The 12,855-nt window shown below is 46.1% G+C and overlaps 1 protein-coding gene across 4 annotated transcripts in view; it reads right to left on the bottom strand.

Annotated features, from left to right (window-relative positions):
- The window catches only part of LOC119167684 (uncharacterized), a 276,153-nt gene that overhangs the window by 136,418 nt on the left and 126,880 nt on the right, over positions 1–12,855 (bottom strand). For 3 of the 4 annotated variants that reach the window (XM_075865901.1, XM_037419204.2, XM_075865902.1), the window contains 2 exons: positions 6,696–6,861; positions 1,501–2,805 (listed from right to left, as the gene is read on the bottom strand). In XM_075865901.1, the coding sequence (XP_075722016.1) occupies positions 1,501–2,805; positions 6,696–6,861 (1,471 nt within the window). The remainder of the gene's footprint in view (positions 1–1,500; positions 2,806–6,695; positions 6,862–12,855) is intronic. The other variant, XM_075865903.1, reaches the window with a different exon arrangement.

The raw sequence follows: 12,855 nt of genomic DNA, 5'->3' as shown, positions 1-12,855 counted from the left end.
GTTGCATTGCCAGTAATTTGAGCCTCAAGGAGCGTGGGGATGGCTGACCACTCCAGCCGGGATAGAGTTTTTTGTTCAGATTAGCTCATGTTGCATAAAAAGAAAATACCTTATCAAAGAACGAATACATCGGCCTGTTTGCCCTCCAGAAGCTTTTGCCAAAAGCTGCCCCCCATGCACATAACAACGACCACGTCTGCCAGAACTGCTTCAGACGCCTCAGAGATATGCTGTCTTCCTCTAATGGCTTCTCAGCTGAAACAGCTGTTGAGTTTTTGCCGGAAGAAGAAAAAGGCTCTACAAATAATCCACAACTATATGAAAGAACAACTTAAGCCTGACACGCATGTTATTTATGTTCCTGATGGTGCATGCAGTCACTTCAAAAACATGTACCAGCTGTTCGAGTTATGTCAGAAAGATCATATATCAACAAAGTGGATTTTTTCGGCCACAGGACATGGCAAGAGCTCTTGTGACGGCGTTGGTGGCCTACTAAAGCATCAGGCTACGCTCTACAACCTTAGAGCGGCAAGCTCAGCTGTGATTATGTCAGCATCCCAAATGGTGGCGCAAATGAGCGCAAAGCTCAAGAATGTCAAGCTGCTGTGTGAATGCAGATGAGCTAGAAACATTCCATCAGTTTAAGAAGAGCCAGTGGAAATTGTTGCCACGTGTTCCAGGCATACGTTCTTGGCATGTTTGGCTAAGCACATCTGAGGGCACTGATCGTGGTCGTGTTTTGTTAGCATCACGTACTGCTAAATGTGATCTGCAAAAGATGCAGCCATTTTGAGCGCATCTCTTGTTTCACGCAGTCACTACCAAAATATCAGTGAGGGTACTTCAAGCGCATATGCTTTTTCTAGCAAGACCGAACACTTGCGTTGCAACATATTCATTTTTGAGTTTATCTGCAAATATAGACAGATGTTTTTCAACTGAGTTACAGTGTCGAAGATTTCCTCCATTAGAGCTGTGTTATCAGGAACATAAATGCGCCTTCATGGGTACGTATTTGTCACAGTGCTAAAACAGCCTTTTTTCACCAAATGCGGTCACGTTAACTCGCGTTTGAAACTTATTGCCGCTTTTCCGTTCCGATTTCTAGATTTCTCAACTTTTTTCTCAACTTTCTCAAGTTTTTTGTCTCTGCATAGTTTCTGCAGCGAGCTTCTGGAAATTTACAGTCAATGCCAATTATTTCCTAAAAAGATATAATTTTTTTTCTTGATTAGTAGAACCTACATTTCTGCAGGCCTGAACCAAGCCCCCATGCCCCTCCGAGAAGATATATTTATGCAAATATTACAATAGTATAATTAACTGCTTGTCAATAAGGAGGAACTTAGTTACACAGAACACATAATTGAAAAAAGTAGGATTAGCTACATTTTTCAAATTATGCAAAAGTAAGACTTGTTTTAGAAAACAATTGCCAGGCAAATGCTTTAAAAAAGTAGAGGTTCATTTGGTACCACCAGCACCATAAAGACTCACCATAGAGAAACTCTCTTCCTCAAGGGCCGATTGCTGTGCTGCAACTTCCAATTTTGGGACAATCTCTTTTCCACAACTGGTTTGAGGTGTGCCTGAACTTACTGGACACTGTTCCAATTTTGGGACAATCTCTTTTCCACAACTGGTTTGAGGTGTGCCTGAAGTTACTGGACACTGTGCACTTGCAACACTCACAGCTGGAACGCTAGAAATGTTGCACACAGGCTTCTGTGGCCCTATTGTTGGCACACCAACTCCGACGAGGCATTGGTGTTGAGAAGATGGCACCATTGTTGTGGCAGCACATGTGGTGTCCTGCAGTGGCATTGCTGGCTTCTGCAGGGCCACAGTTGACATGACCGTTACGTTCCCGATATTTCGTGGAGCGCGAAGCAAGCTTTTCCCTGCCACAATGTGCCGTGCTGGAAGTGTTTGGCCACCATCGCCAAGGACAGCTTCTACAAAATTTGAGGGAAGTGGCCCTGCAGTAACTGCCTCTGTTGCAATCAAAGGATGTGTGGAAGTGACTGAGAGATTTGCTGCTTGAACATTGGCCATGACAGGCAATCTTGCCATTGGATGCTCCCTGACGATTATAGGGGAGCCAGCTGGTTGCACAGTCTTTGCTGCCTGCAATGAGAGTGAAGGTGTCTGAAGGACAATCGTTTCCCCACTGCCCATTTTGTTCAGCTCTTCCGGATGCTTCTGAACCAGTTGATTGACCAGAGATTTCAGCTCCTCGCCATTTATGCTGCCAGGCTTCTGAGTCACCTGGATTGTGTAGTAGACACTTGGAACCACTGTAAGGTTCTGGGGACCCTTGGATTGAACTTTTAGGGCAGGCATCTCTTTTACGTTGCCGCTAGTCATTGGTGGTACAGGAGCAGGTAGCAGGAATGGCAGGCGAGGACGTTGAGCCACATGTCTTAAGGGTGTGCCACTAGTGGAAGGTCTTGGGCCACTAGACACTACGTGAAATACAGGCACAGAGATGCTGCTGCTCGAGCTCAATGCAAGTGTACTTTTGACCCCCACGGGCGAGTCTGACAAGGAGGAAGGCACTGTGGAAGTCACTGTTGATGTGGTTGAAAAACTAAGACACTGTGTGTTCACTGGTGCTGCTGTTGAAGAAGCAATAGCCTTGGAAGGCATTGTTTTTGCCGTATTTTCTTTTGAAATGCGCAACAACGTAACTTCAGGCTTAGAACTTGTGTTCTTGGAACTTGCAGTGATGTTTTCCGATATAGAAGCCTGTTCCGTGCTCCCTGACATTCCTGAAGCCTTGTAAGGCTTCTTAGTGCAAGCCTGCATAAAGGGAAAGGAAGCGACAAAACAAAAAATGTTGTGGCACATTTTATAAGATGCTGAGAGCAGTGACACTGGAAGGCATGCACATAAGAGCAGTGAGCTGGGCTAGTTCTTTTGCATTCAAGACACGATCTGAATGAGGAAAGGTTAGAAAAAAAAAACGGCAGATCCCACTTACCCGAGAGTTTACGTTATGCGAAGCATGCGGAAGAAAGGTGACAGTGCTGCAATTTTTTTATTGAGCAACACGGACCGTGCTGCAATTTTTTTTATTGAGCAACACGTCAGGAAATGTCGCTAAATTAATGTACAAATGTTGCACACACATACATATGTTAAAGAGTTGCAGATCTTTATATAACCAGTTTTTTGCACTTGAGCAACAATGCCAACTGGAACATGCATATTAGCAACACCAGAAGCTGATATGAAGCGCTGATGCTCGTGAAGGTGCCTGCCCGGGACACTGCTACATAAATCAACTTCATCATCATCATAATCATCAGCCTGATTACGTCCACTGCAGGACAAAGGCCTCTCCCATGTTCTGCCAGTTAACCCGGTCCTGTGCCTGCTGCTGCCAATTTATAACCGCAAACTTCTTAATCTCATCTGCCCACCTAACTTTCTGTCTCTCCCTAACCTGCTTGCCTTTTCTGGGAATCCAGTCAGTTACCCTTAATGACCAGCGGTTATCCTGTCTACGCGCTACATGCCCGGCCCATGTCCATTTCTTCTTCTTAATTTCAGCTATGATATCCTTAACCCCAGTTTTTTCCCTAATCCACTCTGCTCTCTTCTTGTCTCTTAAGGTTACACCTACCATTTTTCTTTCCATTGCTCGCTGCGTCGTCCTCAATTTAAGCTGAACCTTCTTTGTAAGTCTCCAGGTTTCTGCTCTGTAGCTAAGTACCGGCAAGATACAGCTGTTATATACCTTCCTCTTGAGGGGTAGTGGTAATCTACCTGTCATTATTTGAGTGTGCTTGCCAAATGTGCTCCACCCCATTCTTATTCTTCTAGTCACTTCAATCTCGTGGTTCGGCTCCGCAGTTATTACTTGCCCTAAGTAGACATAGTCTTTTACAACTTGAAGTGCACTATTACCTATCTCGAAGCACTGCTCTTTTCCGAGGTTGTTGTACATTACTTTCGTTTTCTACAGATTCATTTTAAGACCCACCTTTCTGCTCTCCTTGTCTAACTCCGTAATCATGAGTTGCAATTCGTCCCCTGAGTTACTCAGCAATGCAATGTCATCGGCGAAGCACAGGTTACTAAGGTACTCTCCATTAACTCTTATCCCTAACTGTTCCCATTCTAGGCTTCTGAAAACCTCCTGTAAGCACGCAGTAAATAGCATTGGGGAGATGGTGTCCCCCTGCCTTACACCCTTCTTGATTGGTATTTTGTTGCTTTCTTTATGAAGCACTATGGTAGCATATTGATTTATTGATATGATTAGGATTGTGATTTATTGATATGTGGAGTTGAACATCCCAAAACCACTATATGATTTTGAGAGATGCCGCAGTGAAGGGCTCTGGAAATTTCAACTACCTACAGGAGTCGGTCGGTCGGTCGGTCGGTCGGTCGGTCGGTCGGTCGGTCGGTCGGTCGGTCGGTCGGTCGGTCGGTCGGTCGGTCGGTCGGTCGGTCGGTCGGTCGGTCGGTCGGAATCCGAATTACCCGAATGCCGAATTAGCGAATGAACAGGGAAAACAACATTTAAAATCAAGCTGCGGAAGCATACCTTTATTTCTTGAAGTATTTTGTAATTGTCGTCTGCGTTTTCGCGCAGATTCCGGCTGACATCACAATTTTTCCTAACTGTTCCAAATGGCCAACAGCACGCAAGCTGTCAGGAGTGTTGAGGAAAGCGTCCTCTAATATTAACAGCGCCTCCGAGACTTCCCGTGAGGCGCGATGAGGTTGCGGCTGTATCTCCTCGCATGATTCTTCGTCGGAATCGTAGTCTTCATGGGCGCCCGTGACATCATTAATAATCTCTTGATCGGTCAGGAGACCACTTGTGGCGACACCATGATCAATCGCGATGTAGTCCTGAAAGGTCACATCTGTGGGAAGGACAGCATCAAAAGTTGGGCAGTCATCGTCGGTGGACTCGGCTGACACCTCCTCGATGCCATCGTCAGCTACTGCTGCATGCTCGGGCCTCACAAAACCGCTGTGCCGAAAACAGTTGGCGATGACTTGCGATGGAGTGTTTTTCCACACGTAAGCGATGATGTGCACTGCGCCGAGTAAGTCCACTTGATACAACTTTCCAGCTTCTGAGCATAGGATTATTCGCTCTAGCAGATGCTTGCGGTACTTCGCCTTCACGTAGTGAATGATACCCTGGTGCATCGGCTGAAGAGCAGACGTAGTGTTGAGCGGCAAAAAAACTACTTTGATGCTCTTCAGTTCGACTGTACAGTTATGGGCACTGCAGTTGCCAGCAACTATAATTATCTTGCGGTCCTTCGACGTGAAGTGCCGGTCCAACTGCTGCAGCCAGCCGCGAAAAATGTCCGATGTCATCCACGCCTTCCTGTTCGCTGTGTACTCGACAGGAAGGCTTTTGACGTTCTTAAAACAACGTGGCTTAAGCGCCTTCCCGACGACAAGTAGTGGCAAGCGCTCCGTACCAGTCATATTGGCGGCAAGAAGCACAGTTATCCTTTGCTTGCACTTCTTGCCACCAATGCACGCGTCCCCTTTGAAAGTCACCGTCTTGTTGGGCAGAGCTCTGAAAAATAGAGCAGTTTCATCTGCATTGAACACGTCACGTGGTTTATATGCGGCGATGTGCTCCGGCAGCTTCACATTTCTCCACTTGGTGGTCACGCTTTCGTCAACACTGGCCTTTTCGCTGCACACACTCCTGAAGACAAGTTCGTGTCTCTCTCGAAACCTCGCAAACCACCCTTCTGACGCTTTGAACGATTCAATGTTCATCATTGCAGCGTACTTCTCACGTTGCGCCATGATGAGAGGTCCGCTCAAAGGCAGATGCGTGTTGCGACAGTCAGTAATCCACCGGAGCAAAGCTTCTTCGAGCTGGGGATGAGCTGCGGTTCGCAACCGCTTTCTAGAGGCATGAAACGCTTTCTAGAGGCATGAAACTTCTCGCTTTCGAAGGCTTGTCGAATCTGTTGTTCATTTTTCACGTACGTTTCCAACGTGCTCCGCTTCCTGTACTTGGTCATAACCTGCTGTCGCGATTCGCCGTTCTTCAGTGCTTTCAAAAGTTCCACTTTAGTCGCCAAGTTCTTCGCGTCGTAGTTCTGCCGCTTTTTCGGCGTTGCCGTCACTGTAGCGCACGATAGTGGTGGCATGCAAATACGGTCACAATGGAAGAAAAAGATGTACTCTCACACTCATGAGTACTCATTCATGTTCATACTCTGCTACCCAACCTCATTTATGTTCACTCATCTTCCACTCACATCAACTCATACTCACATGGACTCAAACCCATAAGCACTCACTCATGTTCACACTTACTTATACTCACCATCATGAGTGCTCATTCACGTTCATACTCTCAACTACCCACCCTTTTGAGTACTCACCCACGTTCATAATCACGACTACTCACACTCATCATCACTCACTCATGTTCATACTCATGCCTGCCGACCCTCTTGAGTACTCACTCGCGTTCATGCCCACGACTACTGACACTCATTAGTAGTACTCACTCAAAGTCACCTCATTGAAATGAGTGTGAGTGAGTGTACTCATGAGTGAGTGTGCCAAGCTATGCCTCTGACAGCACTACAAATGAGTTGACATGAAATCAGTGAGCAAATGGGACAGACTGGCAAACAGGGCTTATGTGTCACAGATAGTCTGATGCGTGAGTAGGATGACAGGAGTACCTTGCAGATAAAACGCCCCTTGGCAGCAGCTGGATGGCTATTTGTCATTCCAACGCACACTGGATGAAACAGGCAAAGACAACGTGTGCACAGCAACTGCGGTGTCTCGTCTATGGCTTTGGGGCACCTGAGATTGCACAGCTCGACCGTCTGTTCCCTTTGCATACTGCAACATGAAGAAAAATTGTGCCATATTCACGAAGCGGATAATGATGAGTAGGCGAAGAAGTGGTATTGTTTGGTCTTAGCATAAATCATCCGTGACACTGACCACTCACTCAAGCATGTAAATGAGAGACAAACAGGTGTAGCATCATGTTCATTGGTCAAATTATATGTTGTGTTGAGTTGCGAATTTCATTTTGCCTTTATTACAGTCAATTGCAGATATATTGAACTTGAAAGGGGTCACAGAAGTTTGATATATCAATAATGCAATATAATAAATATGCATAATTTTGGCTTATATTAATGCACTGTGACTGCCAAAAACGGCTTTCGGAAATCCTCATAACCGTTAAGATGACAATTCATTCACCGTATGCTTAAGAATACCTGATAACTGCTTTTGCAAGTTACTGCGCTTTTTTTCAAGTGAGAAAAATGTGCAAACTAGTCTTGCGCTTTTTGCACCGTGATGTTTGTGAACTCATCCTCCATTAATCGAGCATCGAAGCTTTCAAGCTAAGCGAATTCAGCCCCTACAGCCACAACAACGGTGATTGGCTGTGAATGCTGATGCAAGCTCTGTCGTGCAGTAAAATGTTGTTTAGCCGTGGCTTCATAACCACACGTGTCTACTTCTTCTGCCCTGGCAACGTCAGGCATGATATCAGCAACAATACTCTATTCAGTCAGAAACAGCGATGTAATCATTTGAACACATGAAGTCGCTTTCTGTAGTCCTGTCTGAGGTGCCTAATAAGTAGACAAATTCACTGAGGTACCACAGGCTATTGTCACTTAAGATGATGCACTAGTCACCTGTGGCCAAAGTTCACGAGAAAACTGTACAAGACCGTGCCTTCCTTGACGTCATTCGAAGCCCCAGTTATCATTTTTATCGCTATGAGTGATGCAATGTTTTGTTCAATACATACTTGATGTAAGACTCAGCAGTAATCAAGCGAGAACTACTGAAGTGCACAAGCCAAAAGTGACAACTCTGTTCGCAAATGACCATGTACATTACCACTGATATCTTGGCGATGGCACTAGAGGCTTTGTAACAGCAAGAAAAACTGTAGCCTCCGAGATGCGTATTCTATAACCAAAAACGTCAAAAATACATTAGTGGGTTGCGAATCTCGAATGCCCTGCTTTTCGGGCTCCCATGCCATCATGCATGAGCAAACAAAAAAGAGAATGCGTACACTGCGACGAGTCCACCGAGTCACTTCGCATTCATGCAATTTCGCAGCCAACAGCAATTGGCTCCTTGGGGAAACTGTCTACAGATTACAATTAGGCTTGTGCGAATAGTGAATTTTAGGTTCAAAGCGAATTTGAAGCGAATTGTGATTTTGATCGAATAATTTCGAATCGAATTCGAATAGTATGACATATAAAAAAAAAGAGGAATATTTATCGTAACTACACTAACCAGCACAAAATTTCTTTTGAATTGAAATAGGGACTGTATGCAAATGCAATTTTTGTTTGTTCAAAGGAAGTCGAAACAGCCTTGAGTAGTAGTTCTGATAGGATGTGAGTGATAACCTGTAAGATACTTAATGCTTTAAAATTTATTATACTTGGAACATATAAGTGGTCATAACAAGCTTAATGAAATAAAGAATTGATTTGAGGGTAACATGTTCTTTTAAAGGGGCCCTGCAACACTTTTTCAAGTAGCCATGGAGCCAGTAAACATGCATGTTGCCTCACAAATTTACCGCCACAAAGTTTCTAGAATCAGTCCAGTAGGAGTGGAGTTCCAAAAATTTGTCGTACGCTGCAATTGCCATCTCTCTTCTCATCCCTACGAAATAGCTGGAAGCTACTAAGCAGAGAGCAATGGCACAGTGAAAGAAAATACGTCACATGCGTCTCGCGACCTTGAGCACGAATATTTTTTTCTCCAAATGCTCAGCTTTTCAGTGCGATCGTGCATGTACTCGTGGACAAGCTGTGGCCTCCCGTGGCTGCCCCGGTAACGACAAACACACCATGCTCAATTCAGCCAATAGCTGTGACCAAAGTCGTATATTATTTATTGGCTGTGACAAGGAATTTTTGAGCTTGTGGTGTCACTTGCCGAGGAAAGAAAGCAATTTTTAGCTTTGAGAATTTATTGTGAATTACAGGACACGTGCTGCGCTATAATATTTGCCTCGCGTGTTACCGGTAGCCTCGACTACTGAGCGGCAGCGTTTTCTGACCATGCTTTTAAGTGTTGCAGGGCCCCTTGAAATTTAAATGGGCACTTAGCGGCAAAGCGAATTTCACTTAAATAGGTGCTTTCATGGCTTATCACTCCTACATTGCAGTAAGCTCACCTTTACAGGCAACTACATGCAGACTAATATACATCTATTCGTTCATTGTGAATACTTCGAAAATATTCGATAATTTAAATTCTTTTAATTCGAATCGGAGCGAATTCGAATACTCAACTATTCGTTCGAATATTCGAAGCATCCTGCAAAATTTCCCGGACTTGCTCACCAATTATTTTACGTTCCCCTAGTAATAGCGGTACGGCTTCTGTTGTATAGGATATACTGACCCTGTATTAATATGATCCCAGACTCAAGAAGTTGCAATCAGGGAAGTTTTATCGTTTAGAAAGATTGATTGATTGATTGGTTTGTGAGGTTTAACGTCCCAAAACCACCATATGATTATGAGAGACGCCGTAGTGGAGGGCTCCGGAAATTTAGACCACCTGGGGTTCTTTAACGTGCACCCAAATCTGATATCGTTTAGAAAGAAGTCAAACACTTGACAGTGCTTGGTTAAATCACTGAGTAGCGTGTGGCGCTAACTGGTGCTATGTGACTCTCTCACCATCTAATTTACATTCTAGTTCGAAGAGCACGGATGGAGGGAATCGTCTGCAGAAGCTTCGAGTACAGTCAGTAAAGTTGGTGCTTCCTCCCTGAACAGCACTAGCTTCATGCCAGAAGGTAGAAATATAGGTTGGGACATGCAATTTATCGTCCATAATTCAGAACGTCCTTCAACTATTGCCACTAAGCAATGCTGCACTAAAACATTCTTCTTGGCACAGGCCTAGTGAAGCGGTTTCGCTGCGGCTTCAAATGTTGTGGTAATGGTGCCAGAAGAAATGACAGGAACCCAGATGCTAGATTGTGCGGACACGACAACATACTCTGCAACACAGGAGATACTTTCTTAGCGTGCACAGCTTTCAACAAGTTCAGTCATCATTTTGTCGTTTACCGATGGCTCCCCACTTCAACAGTCCACAGTTGCACCGCACTCCCGCAAAATATCTATCCCTAAAATAACATTATGCGTCGATTTAAGAATAATGGCGAATTCAGTGGTGAATACTGTGCCACAAAAACATTGATTGGCAGTGCGAACACCAACCGGGCATAACGCGTTACCACTAACACTACTAAATGTCATCATATTGTTCCAGCGAAACACCACTTTTTGTCCAAGTAAACCTTTGAAATTCAGGCTCATCACCATAATCGTTGTCCCAGCGTCTACAAGAGCCATAGTTTGAACACCATCCGCACGCACATGAACTTTGTTTTTGAGCACAAAGGCTGTCGGAGAAATATCTTTTGGCAACGTACAGTATCCAGCGAACTCACCCCATCGGCCGCACTGCCTAGTTGTCCGGATGTGAGAATAGAAGGCACCACCGCCGTGACAAAGAACGCAGGGCTCGTGTGGCAGGCGGAGGCATCAAGCTGCGGTCAGATGCTGGTGACGAGTTTTGGAAGTTTTCTTCACTGAATTGGCTGCCAAGCGTGTTGCCCATGACGGGGCGAAGTCTCGATGATTGGCCTGGTAGGATGCTGGTGGCCCCGCCTCAGAAAATGATCGTCGGCGGTTTCAATACCTGGAGATATGTCCTGGAAGACTGCAGCAGCAAATGTGGGAAGAGGGCGGAAATACGCGATGCTGCTCGAACACCTCAGCTTCGTCAGCAGACATTAGTTATCCAGCGATGCATAAGACTTCCGAACCATAAGCAAGAACAGTTCAAGGCCCTGCTCCTGCAATACGAAGATTGCTTTTCGTCGACATCGAAAATTCGGCAGACCCCAATCACAAAACATCACATCATAACCGAAGAAATGCCAGACCACTCCATCAGAGTTTGCACAGGGTTTCGACCCGAGAACGTGAGGCCATGAAGAGACAAGTTGATGAAATGCTGCAGAATGACATCATCCAGCCGTCCAAGAGTCCATGGGCGTCCCCCCCATGGTGTTAGTGAAGAAAAAGGATGGGACCCTACGTTTCTGCGTCGATTATTGCCGCCTGAACAAAATCACAAGAAAGGACGTGTATCCTCTCCCAAGAATAGACAACGCACTTGATCGGCTCCATAACGCCAAGTAGTTTTCGTAAATGGACCTCAAGACTGGCTATTGGGAAATCGAAGTCGACGAAAGAGACCGAGAAGACTGCGTTTAAAACACCGGACGGCCTCTTCGAGTTTAAGGTGATGCCCTTCGGTCTTTGCTCAGCGCCAGCAACTTTTCAACGCGTTATGAATACAGTACTGACAGGATTGACGTGGCAAACTTGCCTTGTGTACATGGGCGTCGTCGTGTTTTCGTCGAGTTTTGACGAGCACCTCCGGAGCCTTGAAGCTGTGCTTCAAGCCATCAAGACGTCTGGACTCACACTGAAGCCAGAAAAGTACAGATTTGCGTACGATGAGCTCTTGTTTCTGACGCACATGATTAGCAAGTCTGGAGTTCGCCCAGATCCACAGAAAACAGCCGCCATCGCCAACTTCTGGCCGCCCACTGACAATAAGGAGGTGCGCCGATTTCTGGGCCTGTGCGCCTCTTATAAGCGGTTTGTGAAAAACTACGCCGGCATCGCCAATCCGTTCACTAACCTTACCAAGGCGGACATGGAGTTCAAGTGAGAAATGCCACAGCAACACACTTTTCAGGAGCTTAAACATCGCCTCCAGACGCCTCCGTTTCTTGCCCATTTCGCCGAAGTCGCCGAGACAGAAATACACACTGACGCAAGGAGCGTAGGTCTTGGCACCGTTCTTGTGCAGAGGGCTGACGGACTTGAAAGGGTTAATAGTTACACCAGCCGATCGCTATCCAAAGCAGAAGCCAATCATTCCACAACAGAAAAGGAGTGCCTTGCCATCATCTGGGCTACGTCGAAATTTTGCCCCTACCTCTACAGCAGGCCTTTCAAAGTTGTGAGCAACCACCACGCCTTGTGTTGGCTAGCCACCTTGAAGGACCCTTCAGGTCATCTCGTACGATGGAGCCTGAGACTTCAAGAATATGACATTACCGTCGTTTACAAGTCCGGCAAGAAACACTCTGACGCCGACTGTCTCTCTCGTGCGCCTGTCGACCAGCCACCGCCCGACGACCCGGATGACAACTACTTCTTGGGAATGATAACTACGACAGTGGGCCGACCCGGAAATTAAGGCCCTAATATAATACCCCGAAGGCAGGACCGTCGAAGTCCCGAAGGTATTCAAGCGCGCACTTGCGTCGTTCTTCCTGCGAAACAGTCTTCTCCAAAAGAAAAACTTTTCACCGCTTTGAGCCAAGTACCTCCTTGTGGTGCCATCATCTCTGCGACCGAAACTCCTGCAGGCTCTGCACAACGATCCGACGGCAGGGCACTTCGTTGTTTCTCGCACGCTCGCGAGGATACAAGAAAGGTACTACTGGCCACGTCTTACCACCGACATCACTCGTTATGTGAGGACATGCCGGGACTGTCAGCGAAGCAAGACACCGCCGACAAGGCCAGCGGGACTTCTGCAGCCAATTGAACCATCTCGCCGACCATTCCAGCAGATTGGTATGGACCTACTGGAGCCATTCCTGACGTCGCCTTTCGGAAACAAGTGGATCGTGGTAGCTACCAACTACCTCACCTGCTACGCCGAGACAGAAGCCCTAACCCAAAGGGAGTGCATCCGAGGTAGCTAAGTTCTTCGTCGAAAATATCGTCCTGC

This window comes from Rhipicephalus microplus, chromosome 6, assembly GCF_043290135.1.
Source record: "Rhipicephalus microplus isolate Deutch F79 chromosome 6, USDA_Rmic, whole genome shotgun sequence".
In the NCBI taxonomy this organism is placed as follows: Eukaryota; Metazoa; Arthropoda; class Arachnida; order Ixodida; family Ixodidae; genus Rhipicephalus; species Rhipicephalus microplus.
This window is presented reverse-complemented; position numbering and strand designations above follow the sequence as displayed.